We start from the raw sequence: 16,951 nt of genomic DNA, 5'->3' as shown, positions 1-16,951 counted from the left end.
TTTCATTTATCTACATCTACTATTAAGAAACACTACTCTGATTAACAATTTTATATATCTACATTCACTAGGGATTAAGGATATATAGTTATTTAACATAGTAAGCCATTGTAAAAAAGGAAATTACCATGAGTTATCTTTTTTCAAGAAAATCAAATAATTTTATATCAAGGTAAAAAACATTTTAACTAAAATTAGGAAGTATTCTTTTCATTAGCATGTAAGTTCAATTCTAAAAAGTACACACAAAGAATTTCTACTTTTCTTCATGGCTGATTCTAATGTTGGCAAATAAACAAAATGAAGCATTACAACAAAAAAAATGAAAAACTTAAGTGAAAGGCAACAAATTCTATTAAAAAGTGTAAGGTGGTACAACTAGATCAGTCCAAACTAATAGAAAAACTCTTGGGTGAAAATAAAACTATTTGTCCTTATGAGATTACCATCTCCCACAGAGAAACAACTGAGATTACATTTTTATTAATATGTATTATTACCTAAAATGAAATGAGAATCAATGCTGAGTTAAGTGAAATACGATAAGGGAATCAAATAATCAAAGTAAAAGAGCCCTAGAAGGGTTCTTTTGTTGGAAAAAGAGTTTTCTTAAGAGTTCACAAAGCAGAGAGACTTTGGAAGTAGTTATCAATTTCATATTTAGGCCCTTGGGTTAAATGAAGAATCAAGGTGCCCACATAAAAAAACAGGTAATAGTAATCCCATTGCCTCTATTATCCCCCAAGAATATACACAGAGATGTACATGCACACACTCACACCTTCATAGGCAGTGTTAAACGTAACGGCAAAGAAGTGGGAGGACATCTTTGGAAAGTTTTCTCTACTTCCTAATTTCAGCAAATCAGCCAACAAACAGGCAGCACTGATTTCCTGAAAAGACCCGTCATGATTTAAATTTGCAACAAGGAAAAGAAAAGCCAGACTACAAAGTGTTGGTATTTAAAATCAAACTTTCTAAAGCTCACGGCTATCATAACACATGACTGGAAGGACAGAAAGATACCAACGTGCTACCACCTCACCTAATTAGCCAGGACAATTTAATATGTGAGGGCAGACAGGAAATAGTTTAACTTATTAGCAAATACAGCTAATGTTTTAAACTGTTCTTGTTATAAAATGAGTTGTAGGGCAATACGAAATGGCAGCAAAGGTTATTCCACGATGCAAAGTTGTAAAATGCTTATCCAGAGTTAAAAAGAACAAATGTGCTAAATGACGAGCAAGGCCAATGCTGCTGTAACTAAAACACTGAGGGAGCATGAGCGTAGGGGGAACCCAGAAGTTCATTATTTAAAACTGTTTTCTTGCTGACTTTATTAAAATGAGGCAATACATGAATTTTTTTTTTTTTTTTTTAAACCAGGATAAGACAGTGATATGGTTTGGATCTGTGTCCCTGCTCAAATCTTATGCCGAATTGTAATCCCCAATGCTGAAGGTGGGGCCTGGTGGGAGGTGGCTGGATCATAAAGGCATTACCCCCTTTGATGCTGTTCTCATGATAGTGAGTGAGTGAGTTAGCATGAGATCTGGCTGTTTAAAGGTGTGGGGCACCTGCCCCCTTTCTCTCTTCCTCTTGCTCTGACCATGTGAAATGCTGGCTCTCCCTTCACCTTCTACTGTGATTTAAAGTTTCCTGAGGCCTCCCCAGAAGCTGAGCAGATGCCAGCACGATGCTTCCTGTATAGCTTGCAGAACCATGAGCCAATTAAACCTCTTTTTATATAAACTACCTAGTCTCAGGTATCCTTTATGGCAGTGCCCAAAGAAACAAATTCAGAAAAATTGGTCCTGAGAAGTGAGGCACTGTTATAAAAACACCTGAAAATGTGGAAGCAACTTTGGGAACTGGATAATGGGCAGAAGCTGGAAGAGTATGGATGGCTCAGAAAATGACAGGAAGATGAGGGAAAGTTCGAAACTTCCTAGAGGCTTGTTAAACTGTTGTGACCAAAATGCTGATAGTGATATGGACAACAAAGGCCAGGCTGAGGAGGTATCAGATGGATATGAGCAACTTATTGGGAACTAAAGCAAAGGTTATGCTTGTTATGTGTAAGCAAAGGACCTGGAGACACTGTGCCCCTGCCCCAGGGATCTGTGGAACTTTGAATTTTAAGTGATGATTTAGGGTATCTGGCAGAAGTTTCTAAGCAGCAAAGCATTAAAGAAGTAACCCGCCTGCTTCTAACAACCTAAGCTACTATGTGTGAGCAAATAAATGACATAAAACTGGAACTTGTATCTAAAAGTTTGGAAAATTTGCAGCCTGGCCATGTGAAAATTTGCAGCAGGCTGAAGACATTTGCATAACTAAAAGGCAGGCAAATGCTCACAGCAAGAAAATGGGGAAAATGCCTCAAAGGCATTTCAGAGACCTTCACAGCAGCCCCTCCTATCACAGGCTTGGAGGCCTAGGAGAGAAGAATGGTTTCATGGGCCAGTCCCAAGAAAGTTTCACTGACCTGCACTACTCCCTGCATCCCAGCCACTCTAGCAACAGCTGTGGCTAAAAGAGCCAAGGTACAGCTCAAGCTGCCACTACAGAGAGTGTAAGCCATAAGCCTTAGTGGCTTCCACATGGTCTTAAGCCTACGGGTATGCAGACTACAACAGTTAAGGCTTGGGAGCCTCTGCCTAGATATCAGAATGTATGGAAAAACCTGGATGTCCAGGCAGACATCTGCTGCAGGGGTGGAACTCTCTTGGAGAACCTCTACTAAGGGAGTGCAGAAGGGAAATGTGGGGTTGGTACCCCCACAAAGAGTCCCCACTGGGTCACTCAGTGGTGCTGTGAGAAGAGGGCCACCATCCTCCAAACCCCAGAATGGCAGAGCCCCCAGCAGTTTGGACCCTGCACCTGGAAAAGCCATAGGCACTCAACGCCAGCCCATGAGAGCAACAGTGGGTGCTGAACTCTGGAACAGCCAAAGGGGCAGAGCTGCCCAAGGCCTTGGGAGCCTATTCCTCACACCAGTGTGCCCTGAATATAAGAAATGGAGTCAAAGCAGGTTATTATGGAGCTTTAAGATTTAATGACCGCCCTGCTGGGGTTTTGGACTTGCACAGGGCCTGTAGCCCCTTTCTTTTGGCTGCTTTCTTCCTTTTGGAACAGGAGTATTTAGCCAATGCCCATACCCCCAGTGTATCTTGGGAGTAACTAATTTGTTTTTAATTTTACAGGCTCATAGGCACAAACGACTAGCCTTGTCTCAGATAAGGCTTTGAGTTAATGCTGGAATGAGTTAAGATTTTGAGGGACTGTTGGAAAGGCATGATTGTATTTTGCAATGTGAGAAGGACATGAGATTTTGGAGGGGCCAGGGACGGAATGATATGGTTTGGATGTGCGCCCCCCACAAATCTAATGTTGAATTGTAATCCCCATGGTTGCAGGTGGGATCTGGCGGTAGGTGATTGGATCATGGGGGAAGATTTCCCTCTTTGGTGATGTTCTCATGAAAGTGAGTAATTTATTGTGAGATACGGTTGTTTAAAAGTGTGTGGTACTCCCAACCCACCCTGCTCTGGCCATGTGAAGTGCCGACTCCCCCTTCGCCTCCCGTCACGATTGAAAGTTTCCTGAAGCTTCCCCAGAAGCTGAGCAGATGCTAGCATCATACTTCCTGTACAGCCTGTAGACTGTGTACCAATTAAACCTCTTTTCTTCATAAATTACGCAGTCTTAGGTATTGCTTTATAGCAGTGCAAGAACAGACTAAAACAGGAGAGATTTCTTACAATTTGTAAACACTGTTATAGAAAGCAGCAATAAACATGAAAGTCAAAGGATGGAAGAGAAGAACATTACTTTTCCTAATAGACAATACTGAACTAATTTTATTTTCCTATTTGTGTTAATTGTTGTATTTTCTGAAGATCTTCATGCAGAAACATTTTAAGCAATTCCAACATAAGATATAAACTCCCACATCCACCTCAATTCACCTCATCCTACACCATTCCCACCTTCAGAAAGAGTAATTACTTATTTTGTTTATCACTTAGACTGGAAATTTCTTTTTCTTTTTATTTTTTTGAGACGGAGTCTCGCTCTAGCGCCCAGGCTGGAGTGCAGTGGCCGGATCTCAGCTCACTGCAAGCTCCGCCTCCCGGGTTTACGCCATTCTCCTGACTCAGCCTCCCGAGTAGCTGGGATTACAGGCGCCCGCCACCTCGCCCGGCTAGTTTTTTGTATTTTTTTAGTAGAGACGGGGTTTCACCGTGTTCGCCAGTATGGTCTCGATCTCCTGACCTCGTGATCCGCCCGTCTCAGCCTCCCAAAGTGCTGGGATTACAGGCTTGAGCCACCACGCCCGGCCTAGACTGGAAATTTCTTAAAGCCAAAAAAAAAAATGCCTCAATGCCTTGTATACTTTTGTTCTCCCCAAATTATCAGCAGGCTGCATGGTGCAAATAGTTCAACAAATACAGGCTTCATTAATAATAAACAATTGAGCAAAGGAACTTGGAAAGACAAATGGTCATGGTCCTGTATGAGGCAGCTGAGACTTTCCACAAGTCAATCTGACTCACTGCTCTCTTCATTACAATTTCTGTATTTGCATCTTTGTACAGTCCTCCCTCTCCCCTCAATCTCATGTTGTGTTCTCATTAGGCAAGGATCTGTGTTTCATTCATATTTGTATCTAGGGCACAGCACTGGGCCAGGCACAGGAGAAGTTGGGTAGAGATTGTGGAATAGATGAATAAACAAATGATCCTTGCTACTAACTGGCTTAAGGGAAAAACTCTAGTAATTCTATGAGCATTTAATGAGACTAGCAAATTGATATAAAATTCTCTTAATGTGCACTGTATCAAAGGGTGGCATAGAAACATTCAGGCTCAATCCCTGCTCTTCAAAGACTTTATAAGACTGTGTGACTACAGAGATGCCAGGCAGCATGGTGGTGCCATAGGAGGCCATAACAGCGGGAACAATCCTGGCTTTCCCACTACACTGGACTTTGGACCCTACTGATGAACACTTCTTGACTTAATTTTTCTCATATATAAAGAACACTGGACTAGATAAGTGTTTCTCAAAAAAATGTTTAAAGAACATATACCTTAAAAATATTAAACAGAACCCTGTACATGTATGCAAAAGAGATAAAAGCGGAGCTGTTTTCATCAGTTGAACTAGGCATAATACTCACGGGAAGCAGAACTGGGTCGCCATCAATTTTCCTCTTTCCCCTCACTCACACCCCCAGGCGAGGCCCCAAGACATCTCCCTGTAACCCAAGGTTACACTGAACCCGGTCAGAAAACCAATGATATAAAAACCTATAAGGTTTATAACAGTTATAACATTCTCCAGTTCTAACATTCAATAATTCTACCGTGATTTCCTCTAAGGTTCTGACATCCACATCAAGATGCCTCCTGTGTAAGTCTTCTATGCATCATCCTGTAGATTTTGCAGCATCACTACCTTTCCTGTAACTATTTTCTAAACTAAACACTTGTAGGCTTCTCTTTTAAGAAATGCGGTTCTTTCAATATCATTAACATCCTTTCTATAGCCTTTTACGGAGGCTTCATTACATAAAAACACTATGATCAGCAACAGAGGAGATGAAGGGACAAATCCAGACATGTATCATTTCCTTAAAGAGCTTACAATCTAACGGCACATTACTACAACCAACCATAATGGCGTATAGAAACTGCTGGTGTCATCAGATAAAGCAAAATGGAAGCTTAAGGCTGAGATCATACTTCTGGTTAGCAAGATCAGAAAAAACTTCCAGAAAACAGATGGAATTCAGGAGTTGGACTGTGAAGGATGGTAGACTTTGAACATAAAAAGATTATGGGACACAGGTTCCCAGCAGAGGTGACTTCACGAACACTGGCAAAAAGGAAGGCAGCGATGGGACTAGCACGGGTAGCTACACCTACTAGGAGCCTAGTTGAAATGGGGGCTGTGTGAAGACAAGAATGGAGAACAAAATCAATAACTGGCAGAATGTGAAGCGCCTAATTAAAGTTTTACAGCACATGGGAACTTCACACAGGTTGAAGTACAGGAAAGACTAGAGATGGAAGCCCTTGTTAAGGAGGCAAACAGTATAAATGCCTGAATAACAAAAGAATGGCAGGAGTGAAGAGGAAAGATGCTGTTTGGAGCCATTTCTGCAGGGGTTGGAAGTGGTGGCGTGAGAGGGTGTCAAAGATGATGTAAAGGCTAAAATCCAGGTAAGCCGGAAATGCTGGTGTCATTAATAGAAATGGAGCACACACGACAAAGTTTGGAGACAGACGATGAGTGCTAAGCGCCAGCAGAAACATCCTGCAGGAAAATGCAAACACTGAATTGAAACTTGGGAAAGAGGTCAGAGCTGTATATATATAGGAAGACTTTTTAGAGAATGGCAGAAGAAGTTTTAAGAGTGAATTGCAATTGCTGAGGAGGAGGCTACACTGGAAGAAGACAATTCTAAGTGTCCATCTCACACTAAGGGATAATATGAGGAAAATGGGTCAGAGAAAAAGTGTAGTTTAGAGAGGCATGGGAGAACCGGGAGAGCACAGTGTCATAAATAATTATATCCATGTACATTTATGAAGGAAAAAGCTTGGGTTTTTTTTGTTTTTGTTTTTGAGACCAAGTCTCGCTCTGTCACCCAGGCTGGAGTGTACTGGCACGACCTCGGCTCACTGCAACCTCTGCTTCTTGGGTTCAAGCAATATTCCTGCCTCAGCCTCCCGAGTAGCTGGGATTACAACCGCACGAAACCACGCCCAGCTAATTTTTGTATTTGTGGTAGAGATGAGGTTTCACCATTTTGGCCAGGCTGGTCTCGAACTCCTGACCTCAGGTGATCTGTGCTCCTCAGCCTCCCAAAGTGTTGGGATTACAGGTGTGAGCCACCATGCTTGGCTGCTTAGTTCCTTTTCTAAAGGCTCACATACGTTGTTGTATGTCAGGGTTCTCTGAAGTGTGTTCTCAATAAAAAACACCAGTTTTAGATGTTAAAAGGTGCTTTAAGATAAAAGTAAGACTCAGTGATTTAATAAATTGGGGTATTGGCCATTTATTTCCTACAGAAATTGAAGATGTACGTCAGATTTTTAAATTCAAATTTCTCCTGCAGGAATTCAAGATGGACACCGATTGAACAGGCTGGTTACAGATCTGTTTAATTTTGTTTGAGCTAGCATTTATTCCAAGACTTAGGTGTCCCATAAACCCTTTGTTTTATATCTGCTTGACAGAGTAGTACTTTTTCCACAGAAGGAAACATTGATATATGATAAAACTCAGAAATTTACAGAGTATTAGAAGTAGAAAAAATACTTATGATCATTTCATCCAATTCCTTCATTTTATAGGTGAAGACAGAAAGTTAATTATATGATAACCACTATAGTGTCTTCTTCTAATTCTTGATAAAGTATAAAAATGTAGTATATGTATATGCATATGAACAAGAGAGACAAACAAAAAAAGAGAAAAAAAAAAGAAATTGAGGCTTTGAAAGCTACAGCATCAGGCATCAACTGAAGAGCAACTTGCTTTATGTTCTGTGTTTTCGAACATTTCACAGTGTCATCCGGAAGGTTACACAAGGCTCAATAATTGCTCAGTCTTGCAAAAGAGGAAACTGAGGGCTACAGGTTAACTTGGTCAGTGAAGCAGCTACTACATGAAAAAGCTGTAATTCACGCCAGAATGTATCTGACTCTGAAATGCAGGCTTCTGAACAAGATGCTCTGCTAATTTCACAGGAGGGCCACAGAAGCAGCCAGTTACTGGGTAAACTCCCGCCCCTCCACCCTTGGCTCACACGCAAGATAGAGCTTTCCTGCATCCAACTCTGACTACCCATAAATGAATAAATAAAATCTGCTATAACAAATTCAAAAAAAAGCTAGATTTACAAAAGAGGTCCTCAAGAATATATGTATTTGTGTTTTAAAATAGCTTCATAAAAGAATCTTCAATGTATTCTCTTGCCCAGAGTGAATACAATGATGCCATTTTTATTTATTTTCTCTAGACTGCATATTTTGCATATGTCAGGATGTCCTTTTTGCATTTCAGCAAGATTCTGACTATATCCTTCACAAAATTTTTCTATGAAACCCACTTTTGTTCATGAGAAATAAGCCCAAAGAAGAATGATCACCTTTGACAGCAGACCATTAATTCTTAATAATCTGTTTTCCCTGAAATGGAATGCTGCCTTTAAATGAGTCTCATCATGTATATACATACAGACACACAAGCCATATATATATATATGCAAATATTAAATTCTTAACTTTTGACTTCCTAACTTGCAATAGTACCATATGACTCTACAGTGAGTGGAAGCAATTCAAGTGGTGCTGATACTTTAAAAATTAATTCCCGCACATTGTATGTAATACATAGTCAACTACTAACCCATGTTCCTCCAATGTGCAGATGATAGAACAAGTTTTATCTCCTAAGTTATGATTCTGTAAACCCGAGTTCATTGTAGAACGCTGTTAGGTCATGTGGTAAAACAATACTTATGAATACTTAGTAAAAGCAAAAAATAAAATCCATGAAGCTCTAATTACAAAAAACACATTTTGACCTAATTTCCTGGTAATGTGATTAAAAATTTCATATTCTTCCATAACTTTTTTAAAAATTAAAACTTTGAACTGCTATACTGATTAGCGAAATTTTAACAAGAGTGGTATTGTTCTTCGTAGACTTAGATGTAGCTCATCTTTAGTAGCATATCCCGAAGTATGTACCCTGAAACACTACATTCTACTGTCAAAGAGAGTCAGGAAATATTACACGTTCTATTCCTCTCTTGAGGACTGATAACACACGTTGGCATTGGATAAGCTCCTAGAAGTTCTGCAGTTTAAATAAAATAGCTTTATTCAATCCATCATCTCCCAAGCTTATTCTATTCACAGAACCTTTTTTGTTGTTGCTGTTTTGTGCTTAGTATCTATCAATGTCCCAGTATGATTAGTATCTTAGGAAATAAACCTGGAAAGCCATGATCTATGATGATAGGAAGGAGATAATTAAAATAAGTGGATGATACCAAAACCATTTGTATTAAATTTTGGAATACATGCTATTCATCAGCAGATTTTTCTTTTAGAATGTTACTTTTTAAAAGATAAATTTAAAAGATAATAATTACCTACAGGTACAGTAACCATTTTAAAAGCAGAATAGGAACACACTGAGTACCAAAAAAACCACAGTATACTCTGGGTTTATTGTGTAAAACCCAAGTAGGTTTTACTTGTATCTGGGTTTACTTGTATAAAACCAAAGTAGGTAAGACACTTGGTGTAAAATGAGAATTGGCAATGCATATTTAATCCTCCTTTAAGACCACTTCCAAGGCATAAAGACAGTAGGAAAAAAGTGAGTAGTTCATTATTAAAAGGCTGAAGTCCAGCACACTTACACTGCCCATTCAAGCTTCTCATTCTTGATTGAGTTGTACAGAGCCTGTAAAGAGAGAAAATGAGATCAAATTATTCTTTCCATTCTGTTCCACATTTTGAATTCAGCAAATGACCAAGTAACTCCTTCATAACGGGATAGGCGCGAAGCCCCCCTTGTCAGTCATCTTGGCTTTAGAAAGGTGAAGAATACATGGGGAGACAAATGAGCATTGGCTGAACGTTTCATGAAACAAAGAGACTTTCACAAAGTTAAAACCATCCTTTATCGGTAAGGCACAGTACTGCACTACATTTCGCTATTGTAACATATTAGGATGTGATTAAAATTACACTGTGCATGCTATTTCTCATATTGAAAATATGGTCTTGTAGTTTCACTCAGTTCGCCAGTGGAGTACTCATACTTTTTTCTTTTCTTCTTTTTGTCAGTCTGAGTCTCACTCTGTTGCCCAGGCTGGAGTGCAATGGCACAATTTTGGCTCACTGAAACCTATGCCTCCTGGGTTCAAGTGATTCTCTTGCCTCAGTCTCCCAAGTAGCTGGGATTACAGGTGTGCACTGCCACCACACCTGGCTAATTTTTAGTAGAGACGGAGTTTCACCATGTTCGCCAGACTGGTCTTGAACTCGGTTCTCAGGTGATCCGCCCACCTCAGCCTCCCAAAGTGCTGGGATTACAGGTGTGAGCCATCATGCCTGGCCGCCTTTTTTTTCCTTTTTTCCTTTTTCATTACTGAAAGAAATAGAAGTGTTTTCATGGCAAATTAAAGAGTAAGATACATGGCAGGGGGACTGAAGCCAGACATGGAAAAGCATCTTAGAACTGTTTTAGAGTTTCCATACCACTGACTTAAGCAGTTTTTATTATCAGTGAAACATTCCAATTCTGCCTTATAGTTATTAAGTATTACACATTGTGGTGTGTGTGCGGTTGTGGCAGATTAGACAGAAAGCTTCTTTAGACCCTTGGTAACAATAATAGCATAGTTAAGTCAGCACAAGACTGCCACCCTGATTCTCCCAGCTCTAGCATTACAAAGGTCCTTGTAGTCAGCTTGTTCCACTATACCAACTACCAAGAAACATTTTTTTAAGAGACAGGTCTTGCTATGTTGCCCAGGCTGCAGTGGAGTGGCTATTCACAATCATGATGATAGTGCACAACAGCTTCAAACTCCAGGGCTCAAGTGATCCTCCTGCCTCAGCTTCCTGAACAGCTGGGACTACAGGCACATATCACGGTGTCTGGCTTTACTTTTAAATTTTAAGTAAGATGTTACAAGGAACACACAAATGCATTTCTAAGATACAAAATCACAAGAGCAAATTATATTCAACAAAATAACTGTATGCATAACAATATTATGATGATGTTGGACCATTTTTCCTCAAAGAATGACTTGGATCAATTAGAACTTGAAGGCTTAGCCAAGACTTCATTTACTCTGAGACAGAAAAAAGGAGGATCATATGTCATCTAACCTCTTATCTTTCAAACAAGAAAAGGCAGGTTCAGAAAGTTGTCCAAGCAGCACAGCAGAGCAGAACTGCCTTGTATTTCTATCCTTTGGCCCTTAACATTGTCTCACTCAAGCGTTTACATGTGTGTAAGCAAACCCTGCACACCAATAGTGAATTCACTTTTCAGCAATACTTCCAAATTCAGTACAAATTTATTTAAGTTGCAGATTTTATATTATTTATGACTCAATACATGTATTCTTAGCCACTATCTTGACAAACTTCATAAAAATTCTCCATTGTGGCTGCAATGGTCAATTCAACTACTGAAAAATTATAGTAGCTAATAAAAACCAGGTCACATTTTTTATTTTTCAGGACACGGTGTGTATTCTCAAACACAAAAGGGATAGAACATACAATTAAAATACGGCGTATACTGAGGCACAAAGACCATGCTATAAATTGGATATTCGTTTTGAAGAACTCAGGTTTACTGAAGAGCTCCAATCTATGATACAGTTAATGTCTCAGGAGGCTGAACAACTACGGAAACGCAGAGAGAGTTGAAATCTAGCTCAAGTCTCAGTAGGGCTTTTGTTGGACAAATGCCTTTTAAATGAATTATATTACTTGCATGAGCCATTTTGAACCCACAAGTAACAGTGGGCTGAGAAACTACAAATGAAAAGAGACAGATCATTAACGTTTCTTTAGATACTACTATCATACTCAATATTATCCAGAGTAATTCACAATGAGGCAAAGATTTTTTAAACATCTGTTCATAAAGGTAGATGGTTTAAACGACAGCTAAACATCTAAAATTTTTCTAATACATTCATTTCTGTTCTAGCACAATTTTTTTCCAATACTTTTGCCCTCAAGAATATTTTCCTTAAAGAGAAGTAGAATTCTCAATTTAAAAATTCTTGCTATTCAATCAGCCAGATATCTCATGAAGATAATCTATTACAAAGCAGCTTGCCGAAATCCACAGACTTGCAGTACTGCAGATCAAGTCCTCTCATTGCGTAAATAACATAGAATAGATTTTTTTTATTGTAGCATACCGAATCCAAACAGTGGATGTCATCTCTATTCTTTTCAATTGCAAAATTGCAAAGGAATTTTCCTCGTTCTTTGTAGTGTTTTATCATGATTCACTATTTTTCTTAATAAAAGGAAGACACTTTACAAATGCATTCAAAACTTAAATACACTCTCTACACAACTTCCCATCTTTTTATCTACTCAGCCTAGTTAAGAAATGAATTCCCTTGATTCTTCTTTACCTCTAGCCTAACAGTCATTACTTCCTTTCCCGTGTAGCCTAGACGTCATGGTCTCTCACTTCCACCAGTCTAGTTAATATCTTCAACTTCTTTGTTATGCTGCTGTATATGAAAATATTAATAGATACTATATAATCTTTTTTTTGAGACAGGGTCTTGCTTAGTTGCCCAGGCTGCAGTACAGTGGTGCAGTCATAGCTCACTACAGCCTCAAAATCCTGGACTCAAGGGTCCTCCTGCCTTAGCCTTCTGAGTAGCTGTGGTCACACCTATATAACTCTTGATTAATCCTGCTCTGATTTCTCCACATGAAAATCCTACAGATTAGTTAAGATTTCTTTTACTTTCAAATGCCAAATACCTAAACACTGCCTTAAGGGTAAGGAGGTCTAATAATTAATGTAGTCAGATCATAAAAAAGTATGCATGTAGTAGCCTCAGGGGTCCAGGAATTTCTCTCTCATCTCAATTCTCCTCTTTCTACTCCAACCAACTCCAGTCCTTGTTTCTCCACTACACAAGAAACACATCCAAAACAAGCAACACCTTTTCACAGCTTGGCTCTCTCAATAGTACCAACAACAAACTAGTTCTTTCTCCCAGCTCCAGTATGAAAGGCCCCAGGAGAGGTTTAGTTCACCCATCCTTCCCATGGACGGATCTGTGTGGCTAGGAGATAAAGTTCTATGACTCGGCCCATCTCTGAAGCCCAGTGGACTGGGGGGTTGCGGGGAGGTGGGTATTAATGAGGGGTAGCACTGAACTTCACAGTCTCCCCAGTTTGTATGTGACTAATTCAGGGCTACTAGAGAAAATTCAACAATAGAACAAATTAATGCCATTGAATATTCATCAACTCAAGCTTCAGCAGGGTCTTCATTCATGAGCTTTTGGCCATCTTCTCTAAAATGCATCTGTACTAGCACCTGTTTCTCCTTTCCGATGGTAAGGGAAGAACCAACAAAATGGGATTTCAGAACTGAACTCGGAGATCACGAAACAGAGGTTTCCTTACAAGGATGAGGAAATGAAATCCCAAGTTAACTTCTCTCCACGTCCCATAGCTGGTTGTCACAAACACTGACTCAAGTAAATAACACTTCATGTTTACATCAACTAACTACACTCTCTCTTTCTAAGACCAAACCTTATGGCATCAGATATGCCTGGCCAAAGTCAGAGCCCATTTGAAAAGATAATAAGACTTGTGCCTCTCTTAGAATATATTCAAATAATCTGGTAATGTTCTATTCTTAAAAGATGAGCTTTAAAGAGCCACCGTTGCTAGGACACATGCTTGAAGTGCCTTTGTCAGAGAGGATGATGAGCTGGCTGCACTGATCCTATACTCTCAGTCCATTTAGGACCAAAGGCATCTGTCATGAGAATGGTTAAAACTGGAGGCGTAGTCTATGGCTCAGAAAAACAATTTATCTGCAGCTCTGCCAGGGGTTATCTGGCCTAGCCCCAAGAGGGCAGGGTTTGTGAGGAAACACTGCTATGGAGTGATAGTCAGAGATAAGGGGGGCAAGTTACCACATGGACCTTAATGGGACAGGAGAGCCCACATCAATACATACAGTGAAGCGATAACTCATTGTGGAAGGCTGAAGAATGCCCCCCACAAAGATGTCCAGGTCCCATTCTCTAGAACTTGTGAATGTTACCTTATATGGCAAAAACTTTAAAGATGTGATTAAGTTAAAGAACTTGAGATGGGGAACGTACGTGGGTGGGCTCTAAATGCAATCACAAGTGTCTTTATAGAAGAAGGCAGACGGAGATTTAAGAAAGACAGAAAAGAAGGCGACATGAAGAGGAATATGGAAATTAGAGTAATACACACATAACTCAAAGAATGCTGGCGACCACCAGAGTTTAGAAGAGGCGAGGAAGAGATTTTTCTCCTGGACCCTCCAGAGGGTGAAAAGCCTGTCGACCTCTTGATTTCAGACTTCTGGCCTCTGCAATTATGAGAATGCATTTCTGTTTTTTAAGACACCAAGTTTGTGGTAATTTGTTATAGCAGCCCAAGGAAACCAACACTCCAGGGTGCAAGAGAAAAGCAGATACCTAGCAAAGAATGATGATATACCCACAGATGGATTTTAAGAAATAGTTCCAGGGTCAGTTCCTAGGTCAAATAGTCTTTCATCACAGTGGTCTTATCTAAAGATGTGACAGTGCACACGAGAAAAGACTGAGGAATTTTTTAAAACACTGATTACTGCGCCCTGTCCTAGATCTACCAAATCAGCTCCTTGGATGAGAAAACTGCATGAATATTTCTAAATGCTCCACATGTAACTCTGATTGGAAGCCTTGGTTAAAAAAATCACTGCTTTGCAAGCTTACCAATCTTTTCTCTAACTGCAATTTCTGTAACTTAACCCCGGAGCCAGATAACAATCACACACCTCTCTTGACACTAACCAGGATAGAACGACTCTTTGAATTTGAAGATCACCATTTTTAAGAATGAAAAAGCCAAGGAAATTGCTTAAATTACAGAGGTAAACGTATTCTGGTCTAAATTTACTTTTAAGTCTTTGTTCCTTACTTTTGGTTGCTTCTCAGAGAAGATAAAATGCAATTTTATTCAAGGCTTTAGCGCCGTCATCGCCAGCCCACACAGGGCTCTCTGAAGCTTTTCTGCATTACCATGCATTGTGTAACCGTGAATCTCTTTCTCTCTCCAGCCTATTTTGCACAGTTGATGGAATCCATGTATTTTAGTTCAATAATCTCTAAACTCCAATTAATTTTTTTTCTCTGTGGTCCCTGAATCATTATGAAAAGTACGGAGGATATCACAGCTTCCACTTTCAGTGAAACTGACAGTGACCGCAGTGGAATCTGTATTCAGAAAGAATTATGACACCATCCATACCACAATTCCCTCTTTCAAATGCTATGCTGGCTCTCATGCAGATACTCAGATCAGGCAGACTGTTAAGCATAGAATTAAATATGTACCACTCTGGCAGTGTTATCAGAGAAAGAGCATGTTTAAAAAAGACACTGGTCAAAAATTAATGATAAAACCAGTTAATAGATGAATATCAAAATGGTTAGAAAAGCTCAAAATACTTTGTAGCGGTCTTCAACTTTTATTGTCTTCTCTATGCCTTAAAATAATATTGAAAAACCGCACTATTTCTCACTATAGGAAGCTTCTCCAAAACTAGTATTTGGAACTGACTCTGTTTTTGCGCCCTCCCGACCAGTGGGGGTCTTACACCTTGCGATGTACCAAATAAGGTTATAGGTGAGGTTTTTTTTTTTTTTCTTAAGTGGCAAAGGGCAATTGTTAAGCAGAGGTGCAAAAGGAGAAATAGCCTGAAGGCTTGACCACAAGAGAATTCACAGGTAGATCCATTTTAGGGAGAAGTACATACAGAAGATGAGTTTCTGGAAACTGATTCCCTTTAAGCTATCTGTGTTCTCCCATACCCACTGGACAATTTTCATATACCCAACTGTAAAGAGCACCACATTACAGAATGTATATTCATAAGCAACCTGGTTAACATTCATCTTTTCAGCTCCTATTTAGGGTGACAGAACATGCTTGAATTTGCTTTTCTGTTTTTTGTTTTGTTTTTTTTTTTTTTTTACTTCTATGGTCAGACGTAGAATCAAGTTAACATGTAAACAGAGCTGAAATCTGTGTCTTGGACAATTAATCTTGTGTTGTGATACACTTCCAAACCCAGCCACAGTCGCAAAACCACCTCACCGTGAATACATGTCCCAGCACAAATTCATATTAATGGACATTAGAAAATTAATTTCAAAGCCCTTATCTTATTGAAAGAGAATCTGAAGTATAATTAACATGTATAATTCATCATGTAATCATTTTTAAGTACATCCTAGAGGCTAGGGAGGCATTATGCTAGGTACGGATTAATCTGTTCTGCCTTCAGAGGCCTCTTACATAAGGAATACAAAATGTGCTGCTAACCCTGACTGAACTTCACCTAGTGAAGAATTAGTCAGCTAATGGAGTCAACTAATTTTTTTCCTACTTACAATGTGCGAGACACTTTCACACACAGTATCTAATATGCGACATTATGTTATACATATTTTCTTGAGAGAAAAATTTAATAAAAGAGAGAACAGATCCAACCTTATGAGCAAAGAATTTGAAATGGGTGGGTGGAGCACCTGTCATGGACTTGCACATTTAAGACAAATCAATTGATCTGGCGCTCATTTTCTTTATATGCAATAGGAGAGGGCTGCATAAAGTTAGCGTTCTTCGCCCACTTCCAGATCTACTATTTTACAATTCTACTTGAGAAAGACCTTAGCTATCACCCAGCTAAACTCCCAAACTAGTCCTTTCTTTAGTCTCTGCTCCCTTTTCCTGTGTTCCTCACTAAATATTTTTTTGCCATGGTTTTTGATCAATAACATCACTACCTGCTCTCAAATCTCAAGCACAGCTTTTATAGATTAATAAATGCATATCCTAAAATTGCAAATGAACAAACAAGAATAGGAGAGGGAGTGGGAGCTCTAGTAAGAATGCCAGAGAAATGTTAAGAGGTGGGGGAAGGAGAGCAGTGGGACTCCGACTGCCTCTTGTCAAACGCACCTTTCTGAGCTACAACAGTTTGAACCTCCATTCCTTCATTATTACTGAAGAAAAATAAGGTAGCCAAAGACAATACTAACTAAACACTCCTGCCAAAGAATATGGCCAGCATCTCTGGAGATGCACAAAATCAAACC

At 39.5% G+C, this 16,951-nt stretch overlaps 1 protein-coding gene across 1 annotated transcript in view; it reads right to left on the bottom strand.

Moving 5' to 3' along the window:
- The window catches only part of PSD3 (pleckstrin and Sec7 domain containing 3), a 274,984-nt gene that overhangs the window by 115,477 nt on the left and 142,556 nt on the right, over window positions 1-16,951 (bottom strand). Inside the window, exon 7 of the mRNA XM_011934855.1 lies at window positions 9,452-9,495. Within this exon, the coding sequence (XP_011790245.1) occupies window positions 9,452-9,495 (44 nt within the window). The remainder of the gene's footprint in view (window positions 1-9,451; window positions 9,496-16,951) is intronic.

The sequence above is a fragment of the Colobus angolensis genome, unplaced genomic scaffold (genome assembly GCF_000951035.1).
Source record: "Colobus angolensis palliatus isolate OR3802 unplaced genomic scaffold, Cang.pa_1.0 Scaffold14, whole genome shotgun sequence".
NCBI classification, from domain to species: domain Eukaryota; kingdom Metazoa; phylum Chordata; class Mammalia; order Primates; family Cercopithecidae; genus Colobus; species Colobus angolensis.
This window is presented reverse-complemented; position numbering and strand designations above follow the sequence as displayed.